We start from the raw sequence: 22,111 nt of genomic DNA, 5'->3' as shown, positions 1-22,111 counted from the left end.
ATGATGCATTAAAACTAAAAATAAAATGATTATTGTTCCTTCTAGGTTTCAATGGTAGCTCAACTATAACAAATATAGCTAATATTTATTGAATGCTTACCATGTGCCACATGCTTTAAACTACCAAATATTTTATAACGATTATGTCATTTGATCTCTACAACAACCCTAAAAAGCAGCAATTAGCACTATCCTGATTTTACAGACAAGAAAATTGATGTCTAGATAGGTTACATAATTTATTCAGTATCACACAGGTAGTAAATGATGTGGCTAGGAGTTGAATCCACATCTGTCTGTCTTCAGAGCTCTCATTTATAAAAGACTGAGCCATACTGCCTCCCATCCATATGCAGTGCCTCAGAATTCCCTGTCATACTTCTTAACAATCCTGTTTTATTCTGGTGTAAAACTGTTTTGTGTAAGTCTGATCAAAAAATGAAGAAATTAAAAGAAAACATGAAAGTATTTTTATTTTATCTGAATATTTCTCATTCTGTTCTAGATAATGAATATTTCTTTGTTGATCCTGATCTAAAATTAACCAAAGTGGCCCCAGAGGGATGGAAAGAAGAACCAAAGAAAAAGAGCAAAGCTTCTGTTAATTTTACTTTGTTTTTTCGAATTAAATTTTTCATGGATGATGTTAGTCTAATACAGTGAGTACACAAGAGTTTCTACGTTTCTCTTTTTGGCCCCTGGTGTTTTGACCCTTTAGTTTACTGAATTATTTTATTCTGAATTATTTCAAATAATTATTTTCAATAATTATTTTATTATTGAATTATTGAATTCTGATCAATGATATTATTTTATTCTGATCAATGATAAAGTCTTATTTATCATGGCTTATTATTTTATTCTGAATTATTTTATTCTGATCAATGATAAAGTCTTCTTTATCATAAAAGAAGTATTTCCTTCAATATAGTTTATTAATTTCTTATGCTTAATCATAAGCCATCTGGGCAACTAAACTTATATGCCAATAAAAAAAAATCACCCCAAGATTCAAGATCAAAAACTTAGATGTTTTGTGTATGTATTTGTTTTCCCAGACATACTCTGACCTGTCATCAGTATTATCTTCAGCTGCGAAAAGATATCTTGGAGGAGAGGATGCACTGTGATGATGAGACTTCTTTATTACTAGCATCCTTGGCTCTACAAGCTGAGTATGGAGATTATCAACCAGAGGTAGGATTTATTTTTTTCTCCAGGACAAATTTTGCATTGGTGTTCTTATCCTCGGCATGATTAAAGACTAAACCTGGTTGAGGCGTTTGCTGTTTATATCTGGAGATTTTTGAGGCTAGTTTGGTGCCTCAGAATGACCGAGTTCCCCGTGTATATTGGTTATTTCAAATCATGCAGTGTGGGATCTTTCTTTCTTCCTTTCTTCCTTTCCTCCTTTCTTCCTTTCTTCCTTCTTCCTTTCTTCTTTCCTTCCTTCCTTCCTTCCTTCCTTCCTTCCTTCCTTCCTTCTTTCCTTTCTTTCCTTTCTTTCCTTTCCTTCCTTTCCTTTCTTTCTTTCTTTCTTTCTTTCTTTCTTTCTTTCTTTCTTTCTTTCTTTCTTTCTTTCTCTCTCTCTCTTTCTCTCTCTCTTTCTCTCTCTCTCTTTCTCTCTCTCTCTCTCTCCCCCTCTCTCCCTCTCTCTCTCTCTCCCCCCCTCTCTCTTTCTCTCTCTCTCTCTCTCTCTCTCTCTCTCCCCCTCTCTCTCTTTCTCTCTCTCTCTCCCTCCCCCCCCTCCCTCTTCCTCCCTCCCTCCCTTCCTTCCTTCCTTTCTTTTTTTTTTCTGTTTAAAATTATCGTGTTTCAGAGTTTTGGGATATCTAGCACTTACCTTTCCTTCTCCCTATTTCTAACTAACAGATACTAGACATAAGGGTTACCAGCCAAATCTGGATCAAAGGGGTCTTCCATCTTCCACATGGATCCATGCAGTGATAGGCTGAGAACCCAGCAGAGCTCACTGTATGGAGAGCACATATTCAAGGCCAAATGCACCTGAATACAAGTGGACCTAAGAGGAAGCAGGGAGCAAGAAGAGATTGTGCCACTCAAGTGGCATCCTTCACAACATTAATCCTTCACTGTAGTGACATTTGGCCTTTGATTGTCAGTCTCTCCTCAAGCTTGCTGATAAGTTCAGTCATTCTACTTCACTGAATAAAGAGAAAGACAGATGCACTTTCTCTAAAACTCATTCCTCAGAGAGAAGTATAAATAGGAGTACCTTATCTCTTGTTGAGGCAAGAACTTTAAGATAAGAGGAAGAGGGCAAACAATTTCTTACACAAACACTCTCCTTTTAGGTTCACGGTGTGTCTTACTTTAGACTGGAGCATTATTTACCTCCCAGAGTGATGGAGAAACTTGATTTATCCTATATTAAAGAAGAGTTACCAAAATTGCATAATACCTATGTGGGAGCTACTGAAAAAGAGACAGAGTTAGAATTTTTAAAGGTAAGCATGCAAGATTACAAATGATAAACTTTGTATCTTTTTCAAAGTAAGGAAGAAGTGTTGGAAGACATACATCTAAAAGCTCAGGTGCCAATAACTGTTGCTATATGCTTTATCTCAGCTCATTTATTCCTGGCTAAAACCATGGTATTTTAATTCTCATTTTGTAAAAGAGGGAACTGAGGCTCAGAGAGGAAATGTAATGTTCCCAAAGTCAGTGGCTGATATGTGGAGCAAAACTATGATTTGAACCCGTATCTATCTGGCTCTGGATTATATGCTTTTATCCTATTTCATACTCTCAAAATCAAGATATATTATAAAGAAGAAACAATTGGATTTTGTGACTGTCTGGATAAGAAAGGCAAGTTGAAACTAATTCTAGAGTTGTTTTGCTTTGTTTTTTCTTAAAAAGCTTAAGATTCAATTATATCTTCTAAAAATAGTCTTTCCATTAATGCCAACTAATTCACACGGGGGAAGGGGGTTAGAAAAATTGATTTATAGTTTCAGTTCTGCCACCATGTTCCTATAAGACCTCAGATGAGTAACAGTGCATTTATGATTAGAAAAGACAGTACTATGCAAACTTCCAGTGTGAACAGCAAATATATGATAATATTCTATTGAGAAGAGAAAATTCAGAATATTCTCCTCTTGGGGGGACTTCCCCAGTGGTCCAGTGGTTAAGACTCCCTGCTTCCACTGCAGGGCATGCAGGTTCGATTCCAGTTGGGGAGCTAAGATCCCATATGCCCTGTGGCATGGCCGACAAAAAAAGAAAAGAAAAGAATATTTTCCTCTTGTAGCTCCCCAGGATGTAACAGCATGCCTTAAATTTGCTGCTCCATAATAAGGGAAGGGGAGCCAAGTTTCCCTGCCCTACAAATATCTACAAAGGGGTTTCATTCACAGACTTATACCACCTTTAATCTAGGATTCATGGTAAGAAAGGCAGGGTGGTTTGTTTTAAGTTGACTCTACTTTTAAAGACATTACCTTATGTACTTATATTTTTCCTCGGTTATTACATGTTTATACTTGTAGGAAGTAAATATCAAGTTATATTTTTATTAATAAAGGTAGAAGACAGATTTAACACAGCAGAAGGAATTTGCATGGGGATTTTCAGACAGTCTTGCATTTGAATTCTTGTTTCAACCAGCTGGGTAAACTTGGACAATGTACTTTAACCTCTCTGAGCTTCAGTTTTCCCCATATAAGTAGTGTGCTTAATGCATAGTAGGCTGCCCTTCTCCTTCTAATAATGTATCCTGTTACTCCTTTTCTCTTCAGCTTGAACATCTTTCTTCTAACCTGAGAATTTTTTTAAAAATCTCATTAATATACCCTTCCAAGGTTACTCTTCTGCTATATATCATATTGCCTCTGAAAAACTTTTATATCTTTTTGTAAATCTGCTTTATTGAGGTATAATTTACATACAATAAAATTGACCACTGTTAAATGTTCAATTCAGTGAGTTTTGAAAATATATATACAGTTGAGCAACCATTTCCACAACCATGATAAAGAACAAGGGTTAGCAAACTGTGGTCTGCCTATTTTATAAGTAAACTTTTATTGGAACTCGGCCATGCTCATTTGTTTCCCTATTGTCTGTATCTGCTTTCACACTACAACAGCAGGGTTAAGTAGTTACAACAGAGATCATATGACCCACAAAGCCGAAAATGTTTCCTATCTAGCCTTTTAAATAAAAAGTTTGCCAAAAATATAACACACTTCCAACACCAAAAATTTCCCTCATGTCCCTTTCCATTCAGTCCCTTCCACCCTATTCCTAACCTCTGGCAAATACTGATCTGCTTTCTATCACTATAATTTTTTTCTTTTCCAGAATTTCATTTAAAGAATCATATAATGCATAGTCTTCTGTGTCTGGTTCTTTTCACTTAGAATAATACTTTTGAGATTCACCCATGTGTGGTGTGTGTAGTAGTTTGTTTATTATGGCTGAACAGTTTTCTGTAGTACAGATATGCAACAATTTGTTTTCTTTTCTTTAGTTGATGGATATAAAGCTGCTTTAAACACTCAAATACACATTTTTGCATGAACATATGATTTTTCTTTCTCTTGAGTAAATACCTACCATTAGGTTTGCTGGGATCTATGGTAAGTGTATGTGTTACTTCTGCAGAACTGCCAAATTGTTCTCAAGTGGTTGTACAGTTTTACAGTACTACCAGTAATGTATGGGATTTCCAGTTGCTCTACACCCTTAACAACACTTGGTATGTTTAGTTTTGTTTTCTTTTTTTTACATTTTAGCTATTGAAATAAGGTAAGAAGTGGTTTATGATTGTAGTTTTAATTTGTATTTCCCTAATTACTGTTATTTTGAGCATGTTTTCATATGTTTATTTGTTGTTCGTATGTCTTCTTTGTTGATGTGTGTAATAAAATCTTTTGCCCATTTTTGTATCTGGTTATTTTGTATCTGAGAAGTACGTATTCTTTATGTATTCTAGATAGATTCCTTATCTCCCAGTCTGTGACTTGCCTTTGTTTTTCCTATCATTGACTTTTGAAGCGCAGAAGTTTCTGATGTTAATGAAGCTTCAGTTTACCAATTTTTCCTTCTGTGGTTCCTGCTTTTTATGTCCCGTCTAAGATATCTTTGTCTAACCCACAGTCAAATATTTTCTGAACTTTCTAGTTTTAGCTCCTGTATTTAAGTCTGTTATCGTTTTGGGGATAATTTTCATATATTGGCTAAAGTAAGGGTCAAGATTTATTTTCTTGGCATATGAATATCCGCTTGTTCCAGCAACATTTGTTTAAGAGACTATCCTTTCCATATTAAACGACATTAGTACAACTTCTGTATCTTTAAGTCACCTTTTCCAAGGTGCATTTTTATGTTATGGTATTGTTCCAACAGGTCTGCCAAAGACTGACAGAATATGGAGTTCATTTTCACCGGGTGCACCCTGAGAAAAAGTCACAAACGGGAATACTGCTTGGAGTCTGTTCTAAAGGTGTCCTTGTGTTTGAGGTTCACAATGGAGTTCGCACATTGGTCCTTCGCTTTCCATGGCGGGAAACCAAGAAAATTTCTTTTTCCGTATGTCCATTTTAACCTCTCTTGATTCTACATTTAAATTGGTGTTGTCGATTTCAAATGTAACGTATTAATTGACTTTTCTTAAGCGAACTTTAAGCCGTGGCATTTAGTAGGGCTTATATGTCTTAATACTATTTAACTCTTCTTTCTTAGCTGTGGGAAGTATTACTGAGATTTTGGTTTTGGTTTTCTCAGGTGATTTTTAAAAGAATTCTTAGCTGGTTATATGCTCAATTAACTTTAGTTAAATTACAACCAAGTTGACTTCTCTGTTAATTCAGAACTTATTCTAGGGTACTAATACTTCTCACATGGAGAAAACCCGCTAATGTATTTAAGACTGATAATTATCTTAACCCCAGTGAACTTTGTCTAGTTTAGTAATAGGTCCCTCACAGAACTGTATTTGAATCTCAGTGGTCCAGAGATTTACTGACTTTTATGAACTAGCCTCAGGACTTTCTACAGTTTTAAGTTTTAGTGTGTAGTCTCTGGAGATAAAGTTAGGAAAGCAATTTTTAGAAAATCATGTTTATGAAAGATAATGAACTATAAAGGCATATTTTGATTTTGGAAGTAGGTGGAAAATCTGAACATTGAAGTGTGATTGTCAAACCCCAGAGGTAAATCAAAAATCTGTTCAGGTATTTGTTTTCCTAATGGTATTCAGGGACTACTGACATCTTTAGTTTATATTTGGGCTGAAATATGGTTTCACCAGAACAAACAAAATTTATAAGGTTATAATATCAAAGTCCCAACTGACTGTGGATAATCTTCAACCTAGAGACCTTTGGAATCATTTCTAGACCTGAGGGTTAGTTGGTTTCCCGTGAAACCCAGAGATACCACTAAGATTACCACATAATAATGTATTCTCTCAGGAAATCCCAGACCATCCTCATCTTCCCAAGATTGTCAAGATCAGGAAATTACCTAGGTTTAACTTACCTTCCCCAATGAAAATGCTGGCAGAGCAAGTGCCTAGAGGAAAGCTTGATGAATTAAATACAAATCTAATTTGGACCAGTTTTAAAAGGGCAGCAAATCAAATAATCATCCAGCATTCAGCCATCATTTACCAGCTATCACATCAGCCCTGCAATAAAAATAGAACTAGCTGTGATTAGCTCATTTTTAAAGATCTCCAGTAATAAAGAATAGCTCACATTTCCCTGCAAACTATTCCCGTCTTTAACAGAACTTGTTTATCCTGTAGTTCTTTCTCTAACACAGAGTTCTCTTTTTTAAACTCCCATTTTTTCTTCCACTGGCCTCTGGGGAGATGGATAAGTTACCCTTCGCCCTTCTCATCTCTTACAACTGAATTTCCTTAGGCACATTTCTTGTCCAGTCCATCAGTTAACACTTAGGATCAATTATCCTTATGATTTGTTTCAAACCTGTACAGCTTTACGACTGTGGAGTTCAACATCCTTGGGAATTACTTGATAGTGGTTAAATGCACTGTTTGTTAGGAGAAAAATTCCCCAACTATTTGAAGAGTTACTAGGAATGCTACTGGTAGTCAGGATACTAGTTTGGTGGTACTATTGCTTTAACTCCTCTCTAATACTTGCTGATTTCCTTTACTAAAGAAAGAGAGAACAGGGTCCCCGAGATTTCATTGGTAACAACATCTAGCAAGAATTTAATAGTCTTATTTTGTTCTTAAGACCAGGAATTATGAAGATGGCACCTGCATGATTGAAGTTTGAGTAATACTGTGTTATCATATCTTTTGTGAGTCTACGAAATTTGACTTGTCTGAGCCTATTTCTGCATTTGACAGAAGACAAGGGACATGATATAGAGGAAATAATTTGTACAGTAGAGAAGCCAAGAGCTACAGTAGAATCTAGCTGGGCTTGAGCAATTCTCCAGAGACATTAGTCTTAGATCCCTGACATGTTGAATTCTAGTCTTTTAAGGCATATGGCTCACTGCAAGCCTTACCACATAGGTCGCAATATTTCAGGGTGTCCTCTTACATATGAAACATTCATTTTTAAGAAGCAGGGAGATAAAACTGATTAATGATTCTTTTCCTTTCCCAGAATTTGGCAAGAATCACTGTCTCTAAATATTGATGTGTTTCATCTCTCAGCCCAGCAGTTATGTTATCCGGTGTTTCTGCATTCCAACATTTTCCTTAACTTCCCACATCTTCCATCCCAGCCTTCATGCCACCAAGATTTTTCTTGACTGAATCACAGTGCTTATTACTGCATATTAATATCAGTTTTTGTTGAACTTCATTTTTTTTAATCTAAGACTGTAGAACATATATTTCTTGTAATTTCTTTTTCAAATAGTTTTGGTGTTTGTAAACATTGCAGTAAACTCAAAATATCAGTAATCTTTAAAGGAAACTGTTTCCCTTGCTGGTGGCTGGTATACAGTCTATACAATCTGATTTAGGCTACAGTTTCTAAAAGTGGCAAATAATATTAATTTCATTTATTTCTTAAATTTCTAATAATACAGAGTTATATTTTTCTATATTTATATTAGATATAGGTCAATGAGTATTCATGCCTAATAATGTGAAGTAAAAATAATATCTGTACTTACTCATTGTTTCTAAAATTTGGTCATGCAATGAAGTGATAGGAAAATATCCTAATTTTAAATACCCTTGATTAATATTGTAGAAAAAGAAAATCACATTGCAGAATACATCAGATGGAATAAAACATGCCTTCCAGACAGACAACAGTAAGATATGCCAGTACCTGCTGCACCTCTGCTCTTCCCAGCATAAATTCCAGCTGCAAATGAGAGCAAGACAGAGCAACCAAGATGCCCAGGATATCGGTAAGGAGAAGCAAACTGTGTCAGATGACTCCAGGGTAGATGCATGATTTTTGCCACAAACTTTAAAAGAACTTCCACTTTTAGGATGAAAATGACAAGGTATGTAGATGTTAAATGACTAAGTCAAGTTCATAAAGGTGTCATAAATGAAGCTGAGATGTCAACTTCATGTTTATTTTGAAAACAGCACCCCTCATCAGTCAGGGAGTACCTATTGAACTATTTTGTGCTGATTGTTAGGCTAGCTGATGTAAATATTGTAAAAGTTTCAGACACATTCTCTACCCGTAGTAAACTTACGCACTGGGAGATAAGACCAACAAACATGAAACAGTAATACACAATAGAGGGTCAAAGTTTCAATAACAGGTTCTATTGTACAGTCTCTGATATACACTACAGGAGGAAAAGGAGATCGGAGGATAGAGTATGTGAGTGGTGGCACTTGAATTGGAATTTTCAGGACAAAAATAATTAAGTAGGTTGACGATAAATGGAAGGGCTTTCCAGATAAGGGAAAGAACATGGGAAACAAGGTGGTGGACTCTGCACCCAGAATGGGGAAGTCATGTACCATAACGGTTTTGGGGGTGACAGATTTCAGTTTTACTTGGTCACGTCCCTGTTCTGAGACTGACGTGAGTAACCATAGTACCAATATAAGTGCTCAGGAGAGCGGTTTCAGTTCCTTTTGAAAAGGAACCAACAGAAGAAACCGATTTAGCTCTGAAGAAAATCTCAATCAGAACTGAAATATTTAAAGCTTACTCTGCAAGACCACATGTAGAGATTAAAGTTGTAGAAAGTCTAGTTCTGCATATTAAATTCTTATAGACTTCAGTGAAACACTTTTTTAATCAAGAATTTGATTAAAAAATTAAATGTAATGGCACTGATGACTTTGTGCAGCAGAGCCCTATGAATTCTTTATCCGAAACTTCCCACGTAGGATCAGACTGGGGTGATGGCAACCTATGAATAAATGTTTCTCAGCCTTTCAGAATCAAGATGGTAGGGGCTGTATACTGATTAAAAATGAAGATTCCAGAAACCTATGTGACACTTAGTGAATCACAGTCTTTGGGCATTGGGTCCCTGGAATCTGCATTTTAACAGGCTTTCCTCAGTAGTGATTTTATGCATGCTACAATATGATAACTGTTGCTGTAATCTCATTATTCCTTTTCTTTCCCTGCTTTGCTCTACTAAAAAATTTGCATGCTCTTATATATTTTCAAAGTATAGTGAAATATACAGAATGAAGTAAGTCAGAAAGAGAAAAACAAATACCGTATGCTAACACATATATATGGAATCTAAAAAACAAAACAAAAAAATGGTCATGAAGAACCTAGGGGCAAGATGGGAATAAAGACGCAGACCTACTAGAGAATGGACTTAAGGATACGGGGAGGGGAAAGGGTAAGCTGGGACAAAGTGAGAGAGTGGCATGGACATATATACACTACCAAATGTAAAATAGATAGCTAGTGGGAAGCAGCCGCATAGCACAGGGAGATCAGCTCGGTGCTTTGTGACCACCTAGAGGGGTGGGATAGGGAGGGTGGGAGGGAGGGAGACGCAAGAGGGAAGAGAGATGGGGATATATGTATAGGTATAACTGATTCACTTTGTTATAAAGCAGAAACTAACATACCATTGTAAAGCAATTATACTCCAATGAAGATGTTAAAAAAAAAAAAAAAAGAGAGAGAGAAGCCACTGCAATGAGAAGCCTGCGCACCACAAGGAAGAGTAGCCCCCGCTCGCTGCAACTAGAGAAAGCCTGTGCGCAGCAACAAAGACCCAGCGCAGCCAAAAATAAGTAAATAAAATAAATAAATTTTTTTTAAAAAGTATAGTGAAATAAACTTATGAGAGCCATTGATATGCCTACTTAGATTAATATTCTAGTCAAGTCAGAATTGAAAAATTGAAGGTTACATTATTATAGATGTGGTATAGGGTGCTATAGTGAAGAGTCAGAAGCCAAAACTATGAACCAGCTTTCCACCCTCAGCATTTCAATGATATATTGTGGTAGTTAAGAACATGAACTGTGGGGCAAGACTGCCAGTGTTCAAACCACGCTCTCTTACTTGCAAGCTCTGAAACCGTGGGCAGACGACTCAAACTCTCTGCCTTAGTTTCCCATCTGGTAAAATGATTATCATAATGATAATACCAACATCATAAGGTTATTGTGAAGACGAAATGAATTCATATATGTAAAAGTGCCGGCACAAAATAAGTATTGAATAAATATTCATTATCCTTCTTATCATCAACATTGTTTTACCACGACTACCACTAGTTATAGTAGTAGTAGGATGACCTTAGGAAAGGAACTGACGTTTTGAGGTCTCATTTTCTTCACCCATGAAGTGGGAATGTTCTACATCTCAGTTTTCCCCCTAAGAACACAACTATGTATCCTTAAATTCATATGTAAAAGGACTTTACGATGTTATTATCTACATCTATTCCCTGATTTTGTTAAGCCTCGAAAGGAATTATTTTCTGCTTGGAAGCAGCTTAGAAGTAACTACCTGCCTACTTAACTGTCTGTACTAGACAAGTGAAAATAACCGGTGTTATCTATTGGAGGTTGATGGGGTCACAAGTGTATGTTGCTTCTTTAGAGTCACAGGCTATGGGTGATAGAAAGAACCTTAGAGGCCATTAAGTCCGTAATTTTACTGATGAGGAAACAGGTTCAGAGAAAGGAGTGTCTCACTTAACCTCATAGTTAGAAGTCAAAGGAGACTAGAACGTGATCTCTTAATTCCTAATCCAGTAGTCTTTCTATTTGATAAGTTTCCAAAGAACTAATTTGCATGGAATTAAGATTAATAATCATTTACTGAGCACTTGCTACATGCTAGGTGCTGTGGGTTACAAAAATAAATGAAGCCTCTCTCCTCAAAAGAGCATACAATTTAGTTGATGATATAAGGAAATACAAAACAAGTACAAGAGACTGAATAGTAGCACAGTGTGGATTGCAGACTGAGTGTGGAACTAACAAAGACTTTGAGTTCAAATTTGTAACATTAGTAATAGGATGTAGGTTCATTCTAATGTCCTTTCCCATCCTGGTGGTCCATGTTGGAATCCTTTCCAGGTGAATGGCAGTAGGACAGTAGATAAGTGGGTGGTTTACTATTCCATCCCACGGATATGTGCAATGCTTTAAATTCTACCCAGGAATGAGCTATGAATGGATTTGAATAGCATAATCCTTGGTATGTTTACAAAACAGATATAACCTAAGCTGAACTGGTGGTCCCTATGCCTGCCAAAGTTTGGTCTACATTTTCCTTTAGGGTGAAGAAAACTTTTGGGTATAGAGGCATTTCCCAGTAGTTAAATCTGTTTAAGACTCAGTTTTTGCATCTTTGAATAAAGTCTGCTCTCAAAGTAAAAGAAAATAGAATTAATGTTATCTGCTCTCATAAAAACTCTTATCTGAAGCTAAAGATTATACTGGGAATTTTAAAACAAAAGGGTTTTTTTTAATTGTTATGTTTTAACTTGGTGTCCACTTCTACTTCAGAGAAAGAATGTTGAATTTTCCTGGTGATGAGACATGTTTTTTTTTGTTTTTTTTTTTTTAATTTCTGCTTTTGTAATGACATTTACATTTATATAGGAAATTTCCTTATTTCTTTTTTTTTTTTTTTTTTCCTGTACGCGGGCCTCTCACTGTTGTGGCCCTTCCCGTTGCGGAGCACAGGCTCCGGACGAGCAGGCCCAGTGGCCATGGCTCATGGGCCCAGCCGCTCCGCGGCATGTGGGATCTTCCCGGACCGGGGCACGAACCCGTGTTCCCTGCATCGGCAGGAGGACTCCCAACCACTGCACTACCAGGGAAGCCCGAGACATGTTTTTTGTTTTTTTTTTTAATATCTTTATTGGAGTATAATTGCTTTACAGTGCTGTGTTAGTTTCTGCTGTACAAGAAAGTGAATCAGCTATATGTATACATATATCCCCATATCCCCTCCCACTTGAGCCTCCCTCCCACCCTCCCTATCCCACCCCTCTAGGTCGTCACAAAGCGTTGAACTGATCTCCCTGTGCTATGCAGCAGCTTTCCACCAGCCATCCATTTTACATTTGGTACTGTATATATGTCAATGCTACTCTCTCACTTCTCCCAGCTTCTCCTTCCCTCCCTGTGTCCTCAAGAGACGTGTTTATTTAAACTTCATTCTGATGTATGAATATGAAAGAGTTGCATTGTTTTCCTATCTGTTTACACCTGAGATGAAATGTTGATTATTAATCTTCCTAGGAATTAGAAGATAAATGAAACAGAATCTTAAGATCTAAGTCAGCAACATTTGACATTCTCTTTTTAAAAAACAAGTTTTCGCAGCTGTTTTACATAGTGGTCAAGCTGTATTGGTACTTTCCATGGGGAGACCAATTGGGGTGCCTTGTGATGTGGATTACTAATGCATGAACAGCCAAACCATTTGAAATTCTATGCTTCTGGTCCTTTATATACATGAAAGGATTTTGATGCCAAAATTCTGTGATGCAGGGCTTTCGTGTATAGCCTCAAATGTTCCAATACTGACATGACATTTGTTCTCACAAAACAGAATAGCCAATCACTTGTTATAAGGTATCTCTAAATTTGACCCCTAAAAGAATACTTTGGATATGTATTTAGGAGTGAAAGGAATTTAAGCATAAAGAGAACCCCAGCTCCTTAATCATGTTAATTAACAGAAACAAAAAAGACAAGTAATGTGAGGTTCTCTTGTGGCCCCTGGGCCTCAGTTAAATCAGGAAAAGTCTACAAGGTGGGGAGGTGGTATTGGCATAGTAATGAAATGACAGAAAATAGGCCATAAAAGGCTTTTGTTTCCGCTTGGGGGTTTGGGGTTTTGGGGTTTTTGTTTTTGTTTGTTTGTTTTGCGGAGTTGCAGAGCACAGGCTCTGGACGCGCAGGCCCAGCGGCCACGGCTCACGGGCCTAGCCGTTCCGCGGCATGTGGGATCTTCCCGGACCGGGGCACGAACCCATGTCCCCTGCATCAGCAGGCGGACTCTCAACCACTGCGTCACCAGGGAAGCCCTGTTTGTTTGTTTTTTAGTAGTAGTTTTATTGAGACCTAATTCACATACCATACAATTTAACCACTTAAAGTGCACAATTCAATGATTTTTAGTATATCCACATTGTTAACAGAGTTGTGTGAACATCACCACAATCTGCCATAAGCTTTTAAAAATATAATAAGAACTTTTTCTCTGGGCAAAACTCTCCTCTGCACAGCTCTTTTCAGGCATGATCTCACTATATTGGCCTATCCAGGTTTTATCTCTCCCTCTCCCCATCCTTGGTTTGCTGGTATTTTAGCAGAGACACTACTAGCGATAAAATTTTCTCTGTCAAATGTCATTCTCCTTCCTAACTGAAAACTGTATTGGGGTCAGCAAGCCTGAATGAAACCCAAACATTATTAGATCCAGGAAAATCACTACATGAAATAAGGCAATGCTGACCAGGCCCTGGCTGTGAGAAAGCTACAAGGATGGAGAGATGGCATGAAAACCAGAATCTTACAACCTCCTTTTTAAAATCCTCGATTGCCACTCTTTGAAAGCTACCTACTTCTGATGGCAATCAAAATGATTAAAAATTGCATGCTGTTTTTTAGTTATTAAAATAGCTTTTCTCATAAAAGGTTCTATGGTGTTTTCATCGTGTAAAGCAATCCTATTTCCTTGTAGAGAAAGCTTCATTTAGGAGCCTGAATCTCCAAGCAGAGTCCGTTAGAGGATTTAATATGGGACGAGCAATCAGCACTGGTAGTCTGGCCAGCAGCACCCTGAACAAACTTGCCGTTCGACCTCTGTCAGTTCAAGCTGAGATTCTGAAGAGGCTATCCTGCTCAGAGCTGTCGCTTTACCAGCCATTGCAAAACAGTGCAAAAGAGAAGAGTGACAAAGCTTCTTGGGAGGAAAGGCCTAGAGGGATGAGTAAATCATACCACGATCTGAGTCAGGCCTCTCTCTATCCTCATCGGAAAAATGTCATTGTTAACATGGAATCCCCACCACAAACCATTGCGGAGTTGGTAGGAAAACCGTTTCACCAGATGGCAAGATCTGATACGGAATCTTTGGCAGGATTCACAAAACTTAATAAGTAAGAACATACTTAACTAACCCAAACTACATATTTGTAAATTCTGCATTTCCTACTTTTGTTTTTGTTTTGACAATTTATTATTTTCATCATACTTTTTTACACTGACACTTCCCCCCCACCTTCCTTTTCCCTCTTTAGTTCAAAGTCTGTTGCAAGTTTAAATAGAAGTCCTGAAAGGAGGAAACAGGAATCAGACTCCTCATCCTTTGAAGACCCTGGTCAAGCATATGTTATAGGTCAGCATAAACAAGCTTACCTTCTTTCTCCCTTACCTCATGCTCATAATGAAGTGAATGAGACAGTGTTAATTACCAGGAAATTATTTTTGGTTGTATGTCCTAATTACCAAAACTTTTTGTGAATATAAAATTTTAGGCTACTTAAAAAGTACCAAGTCAAATCAAAAATTGATTTAACAAGTGATTACCTCATGGCACAGACTGTTAGCTTTCTCTTGGTCACAGTTAAAGGCCATGACATTCTTACCAAGAGAACCCAGGTAGTCTGGTGCCATGGCTTTGGATAGCCTTCCTTTGGATTTTCCTTACAGTCTGTGAGAGTAGACTCCACTGATGCTATATTTTTTTTTAAGAAAAGTTTATTTAGGTTACTTTCAGAATGGAATTGTGTCTAGAAAGAGATAGTTTTATGCAATGTGCTATGGTTGTTAGGTAGAAATTCTTAGTTGATTTAAGTTTTCTCAATTTCTCCCAGCTAGCTGGGGCCTATGAACTATTTAAGTATAGACAGAAGTTGTTTGTGTTTATAAATACACACTACCTTATAAGATAAACAGAAGGATTCCTGTTGTTTTGTGCATCTTAAAAGCGAACTGCATGGGAATCAATCTCTTAGAAAAGTAGATATTTAAGCACAGAGGTCTGAATGACTACTCAGAATAGGAAACAGCTGGGCAGACAAGCAGTCAACAAGGATACCCTTTTCTATGGTTGTTTTACTAAATAATACTAATTAACTCTCCCTTGGAACTAAGTGTGATCATAACTATACAAAGTTAAAAAGTATTTTCTCACCCTGTAATTGGATTGGGGATATGTGGAGTAAATGAAGTCAAAGAGAATTACACTATAATTGATAAATATTTATGGAAGGCCACATTACTTTATTAATATAGGTTTCCACAGCTTTCAGAGATTATACTATCATCGATTTAAATTGAATTGGTTAAAAAAACTTTAAACAGATGAAAGACAAGACTCCATCTTATAGGTCACCCTATGCGTTGAAAATAGCCTAAAAAGACACTGATTTAATCTTTCAGAAAATAATTTTCGAAGTGTATTCATATATAATGGGATCTCTTATAGATTCTAAGCTATTTTCATTAGGAAGGCTTTGTTCTACATAAAAATTCATCACATATCAGATATAGAGTAGTGAATATTCTATAGAAAAACACAAGTAAAATAAAATTCAACCATAAAAAAATTATTTTCTGCATTTGTTTTTGATTGATTATTCATTCTTATTGAATATTGAACTTTCTTTTAACATTTGAACAGATACTTTTAAAACTCATTTTAGTTTCATCATTTCATATATGACATCAAAATGTCATTGTCAGAAACAGTTCATTTGTGTTTAAATTTATTCTGCAAAACAAGTTGATATGCTTAACTTGGACATTAAAAGTAGTAAAAAAGAAAAAAAAAAGCCCATTGTGGGGAGACAAGTTATTTTTCTGAGTGTAAATAAAAGAAATTGTTGCTGTCTTAATGTTTTGTTGATTTTTATGAATTTATCAGAAGAAATTACTTCTGTATATAGTATCTGACCATTTTTAAACTGTCTAATAATTTAATTTATACCACAGGAATGACTTTGCATAGTTCTGGAAATTCTTCATCCCAAGTACCCTTAAAAGAAAATGGTAGGTTTACAAAATGTTTTTCCCCTCATTTCCATCATAATTTTTCTCTTGTACCTTGTAAGATAGTCATGGGCCTACTAATAAAGAGCTTTCAATTCCATATCAAGGATTTTAGGCCTTACATTGGAGTCAGAAGAGAGTTGTGGTTTTCAGCATCTCAGTGATGTGATGGGACCTGTAATTTAGACTAATGTTGATGAACTAGAGAAATGACAAATTCGAGATAAGGACACTAATTGGGGAGCTAAGGTAGCTTAGGTGGGAGATAATTTTGATTGAAAAGCGTTTTAACTGAGGTATGCTTCAACTGAATCTTGAAATAAAAGGAGTATTTATTCAGGTAGAATGGTGTGGATAAGTATTCCAGACCAAGGGCATAGTGTGATCAAAGACATGCAGACATGTGAGAAGATAACAGATTCAGAGAGATGTAAGAATCTCAGTATGGAGTTATGCTGGGGCCAGAGTGAAGGTCAAAAACTAAATGGCGACCAGCTTTGAGTCTTATCATAAATCTTTCGGGAAGAATTTGAAGACTTTAAATGTTGAGATTAATAGTTTAGAAAGAATCTAAGAAGAAACAAAATTGTAGGAAAAAAACTTTGTGCAATGACTTGAAGGTCAGTGGGTTCACAATTTTTATAATTTAGGTTACAAAATACTTTCATGTACATTATTTGATTTTTCTAACAACCTTCATGGGTATAAAGAATATTATTATCACTATGTATATACATCTTTCCTCCAAAAATGTTTAAGTTTTACCCTCAAATTCTTAAAGTTGAAATAATCAGAAGCCTGATGAGAAGAAAGCAAATATGCTGATCACAAGTATTAATATAGTTAAACTTTGATGAAGCTTTAAGTTTAGCTCTCATTTTCCTGAGAGCCAAGGCAAAAATGAAGGCATGCGAATTAGTTGAACCATATGAAACTGTTGTTTTTGTAGGTCAAAGCTGTCAGACATCAGTAAGCTATTTTGTATAATTCTCATTCTCTGATAGAAATACACATACCAGTTCTTCAAGAGAGGAACATTTTTCTTGGAAGCAAAATTGTGTCCAAAAGTAAATCTTTTTACTTTTATAATATCTTAAATACTCATAACAAATGAAAGATTTTTTCATCTCCTATTTTTTAATGTATTAATCCTTAAAAAATCTGAGGGCATACCATTGAAGAAAAAGTCAGTTTATACTTAGACCTAAGTTACTAAGACCTTGTCATATAGCTTTTTGATGACCAAATGTCTTACATGGACTGAAGTTAGAATACCTCTGTACCTAAAATAGGTCAGTTATTAACATGTCCATGGCGGTTGTACTTATTGACTGACAGTTTATTTAGTGCTTACTATGTGCCAAACACTGTTCTAAGCACGTTGTGTTTCTCTCTCAATCCCCACAACAATCCTATGAGCCAGAACTAATGCTACTTCCTTTTCACGGATGAGAAGCCAAAACACAGAAAGGTAGAGTTGCATAGTAGGTCATGGAGCTGGCAAAAGCTGGGGCCATGATTTGAATGCAGGATGTCTGTTTCCAGAGCCTATGCTCTAATCCACTCTTTAGACTGTCTCCTAGTATAATAATGCCTAATTATTTTTAGGTATTATTTCTCCCAGATAAACTTTGAAATAAGCTGGATAATAATCTATTCAAGGATGAGAGCCTGAAATGTGTTTTTACCTAGGTTCTAACGGAAAAGAATATGAATTTACATTGGGTACCAAATGAACATCATGTGCAGGGTAGGATCTGTGTTTAAACCTCCAGGCAGTCATCTTCCCACCTGCCCACTACAGAGGGGCCAACCCACTTTCCCATGGAGGTGTTCCCCAGTTGGCTTATAGACAAGTTTATATTTTCTTCAAAATTCTCCTTCAGTCTGTCCAAGTAGCCCTGAATTAGTGCTCTGTTGAGAATTGAGTTTTGACATAATAGAGCATGGCAAACATGTTTTTCCAAATAAGGTAACTGAAGATTAAAAAGTTAAATTACTTGCCTGTTGGTCAAATATAGGACTTTTTATTCTCATTTCAGTGTTTTTCGTTGCTGAACAAGATTATTAAGAGAAAATTAGAAATGAGCATTAGTTAATACTGAATTATTTATCACTTAATACAAAGGCCAATGAATAAAATTCAGTCTTAACCTTTTACAACTTTCAGAGACCCATAAAGAGTGTGAAACTTAGAAGATAAAAGAAGAAAGGCAGGAGTCTTCCAATCTCATGAAACAAATATGGAAAGGATTCCAATCCTTTGATTAATTGTGATTTCCAAAAAGAAATAAAGGTTGCTTAACCTTTCAAAAAATGGCGCATGTTATAACAGTTCTTTTTTTTAACTATAGTTGATTTACAATATTATATTAGCTTCCAGTGTTCAACGTAGTGATTCAGTATTTTATACTCCATTAAAAGTTACAGTGGCTATAATTCCCTGTGCTGTATAGTATATCCTTGTTGCTTATCTATTTTATACATGGTAGTTTATATCTTATTCCCATACCCCTATCTTGACCCTCCCTACTTCCGTCTCCCCACTGGTGACTAGTAGTTTGTTTTCTATATCTATGAGTCTGTTTTTGTTTTGCTATAGACATTTATTTGTTTTTTTGTGGTTTTTTTGCGATACGCGGGCCTCTCACTGTTGTGGCCCCTCCCGTTGCGGAGCACAGGCTCCGGACGCGCAGGCTCAGCGGCCATGGCTCACGGGCCCAGCCGCTCCGCGGCATGTGGGATCTTCCCGGACCGGGGCACGAACCCGTGTCCCCTGCATCGGCAGGCGGACTCTCAACCACTGCGCCACCAGGGAAGCCCTATTTGTTTTATTTTTTAGATTCCACGTATAACTGACATCATACGGTATTTGTATTTTCTGTCAGACTTATTTCGCTAAGCACAATATTCTCTAGGCCCATCCAAGTTGCTGCTAATGGCAGAATTTCATTCTTTTTTTATGGCTGACCAGTACTGCACTGTATATAGATATATATACCACATCTTCTTTATCCATTCATCTGTTGATGGACAGTTGGGTTGCTTCTGTAACTTAGATACTTGTAAATAGTGTTGCTATGAACCTTGGGGTGCATGTATATTTTTGAATTAGTGGTTTTGTTTTTTCTGGATATATACCCAGTAGTGGAATTGCTGGGTCATATGGTAGTTCTGTTTTTAGTTTTTTGAGAAACATCCATACTGTTTTCCATAGTGGCTGCACCATTTTACACTCCCACCAACAGTGTACAAGGATTCCCTTTTTGCCACACTCTCAACAACATTTATTATTTGTAGACTTTTTGATTGTAGGTAGCCATTCTGAGAGATGTGAGGTGATAGTTCATTGTGGGTTTAATTTGCATTTCTGATGATTACTGATTTCAAGCATATTTTCATGTGCCTGTTGACCATTTGTATGTCTTCTTTGGAAAAATGTCTATTTAGATCTTCTGCCTGTGTTTTTTATTTGGTTGGTTTTTTTAATTTTGAATTGTATGTGTTATTTATTTATTTTGGCTATTACCCCTTGTTGGTCATATCATTTGCAAATATTTTCTCCCATTCAGTAGGTTGTCTTTTCATTTTGTCAGTGGTTTCCCTTGCTTTGCAAAAGTTTTTAAGTTTAATTAGGTCCTGTTTGTTTATTTTGGCTTTTATTTCTTTTGCCTTAGGAGACAGACCCAAAAAAATATTGCTACAATTTATGTCAAAGTATGTTCTGCCTATGTTCTCATCTAGGAGTTTTATGGTTTCCAGGTCTTATATTTAGGTATTTGATCCATCTGTGGTTTATTTTTGTATATGGTATGAGGAAATGTTCTGATCTCATTCTTTTACATGTAGCATTCCAGTTTTTTCAGCAACACTTATTGAAGAGACTTGTCATTTCTCAATTGTATATTCTTGCTTCTTTTGCCATAGAGTAATTAATCATAGGTGCATGGGTTTATTTCTGGGTTCTCTATTCTGTTCCATTGATCTATGTGTCTGCTTTTGTGCCAGTATCATGGTATTTTGATTACTATAGCTTTGTAGTATAATCTGAAGTCTGAGAAGATGATGTCTCCAGCTTTGTTATTTTTTTCTCAAAATTGCTTTGGCAATTCAGGGTCTTTTGTGGTTCCATATAAATTCTAGGATTATTTCTTCTAGTTCTGTGAAAAATGTCATGGGTATTTTGCTACGGATTTCATTAAATCTGTAAAGTGCTTTGGGTAGTATGGCCAGTTTAACAATATTAATTCTTCCAGTCCAAGAACACGGGATATCTTCCCATTTCTTTGTATCATCTTCAGTTTCCTTTATCAGTGTTTCATAGTTTTCAGAGTGTAGGTCATTCACCTCCTTGGTTAAGTTTGTTCCTAGTTTATTCTTTTTGATGTGATTTTAAACAGAATTTTTTGTTTGTTTGTTTGGTTTTGGGGTTTTTTTTATTTTAACTTTCTCTTTCTGATAGTTCATTATTAGAGTATAGAAAAGCAACCGATTTCTGTATATTAATCTTCTGTCCTGCAACTTTACTGAATTCATTTATTAGTTTTTTGGTGGAAACGTTAGGATTTTCTATTTAAAGTATCATGTCATCTGCAAATAGTGACAGTTTTACTTCTTCCCTTCCAATATATAGCTGCCTTTTATTTCTTTTTTCTCTGATTGTTGTGGCTAGGACTTCATTGCTATGTTCAATAGAAGCGGCAAGAGTGGTCATCCTTGTCTTGTTCCTGAATTTACAGGAAAGGCTTTCAGCTTTCCACTGTTGAGTATGATGTTAGCTGTGAGTTTGTCATAACTGACTTTTATTATGTTGAGATATGTTCCCTCTATACCAAATTTGATGAGAGTTTTTATCATGAAAGGAAGTCGAATTTTGTCAAATGCTTTTTCTGTGTCTATTGAGATGATCATGTGAATTTTATCCTTCCTTCTGCTAATGTGATGTGTCACATTGATTGATTCGTGAAAGGTGAACAATCCCTGTGTCCCTGGAATAAATCCAACTTGATCATGATGCACAGTCCTTTTTATATATTCTTGCATTTGGTTTGCTAATATTTTGTTGAGAATTTTTACATCTGTATTAGATACAAATGGTATAATGGATGGTGGCCTCATAGAATGAATTTGGGAGTGTTCTGTCCTCTTCAACTTTGGGGAATAGTATAGGTATAAGTTCTTCTTTATACGTTTGGTAGAATTTCCCTGTGAACTGTCCAGTCCTGAACTTTTGTTTGCTGGGAGGTATTTTGTTGTTGTTTTAATTATAAATTCAGTTTTACTACTACTGATCAATGCGTTCAATTTATCCACTTCTTCTTGACTCAGTCTTGGCAGGCTGTATGTTTCTAGAAGTTTGTCCATTTCTTCTAGGTGGTCCAGTTTGTTGGCATGTAACTATAATATTCTCTTATGATTTTTTCTATCTCTGTGGTATTGGTTGTAATTTCTCCTCTTTCATTTCTTATTTTATTTATTAGTTCTTCTCTCTTTTCTTCTTGGTTAGCCTGGCTAAAGTTTTTTTGTTTTTTTTTTTGTATCATCTTTATTGGAGTACAATTGCTTTACAATGTTGTGTTACTTTCTGCTGTATAACAAATTGAACTAGCTGTATGTATACATATATCCCCACATCACCTCCCTCTTGTGTCTCCCTCCCACCCTCCCTATCTCACC

At 36.2% G+C, this 22,111-nt stretch overlaps 1 protein-coding gene across 15 annotated transcripts in view; it reads left to right on the top strand.

The window, feature by feature from the left end:
* PTPN13 (protein tyrosine phosphatase non-receptor type 13) overlaps window positions 1-22,111 on the top strand; it is a 233,184-nt gene that overhangs the window by 140,632 nt on the left and 70,441 nt on the right. For all 15 annotated transcript variants that reach the window (XR_009540261.1, XM_060147860.1, XM_060147865.1 and 12 more), the window contains 8 exons: window positions 506-659; window positions 1,059-1,197; window positions 2,316-2,468; window positions 5,377-5,559; window positions 8,214-8,376; window positions 14,124-14,541; window positions 14,683-14,780; window positions 16,379-16,435. Coding sequence is in view for 14 of the 15 variants with exons in the window: in XM_060147860.1 (XP_060003843.1) it covers window positions 506-659; window positions 1,059-1,197; window positions 2,316-2,468; window positions 5,377-5,559; window positions 8,214-8,376; window positions 14,124-14,541; window positions 14,683-14,780; window positions 16,379-16,435 (1,365 nt within the window). In the remaining variant the exon portion in view is untranslated. The remainder of the gene's footprint in view (window positions 1-505; window positions 660-1,058; window positions 1,198-2,315; window positions 2,469-5,376; window positions 5,560-8,213; window positions 8,377-14,123; window positions 14,542-14,682; window positions 14,781-16,378; window positions 16,436-22,111) is intronic.

Source organism: Lagenorhynchus albirostris, chromosome 4 (assembly GCF_949774975.1).
Source record: "Lagenorhynchus albirostris chromosome 4, mLagAlb1.1, whole genome shotgun sequence".
Lineage (NCBI taxonomy): Eukaryota > Metazoa > Chordata > Mammalia > Artiodactyla > Delphinidae > Lagenorhynchus > Lagenorhynchus albirostris.
The sequence above is the reverse complement of the archived record's forward strand: the minus strand, read 5'-3'. Positions and strand labels throughout refer to the sequence as shown.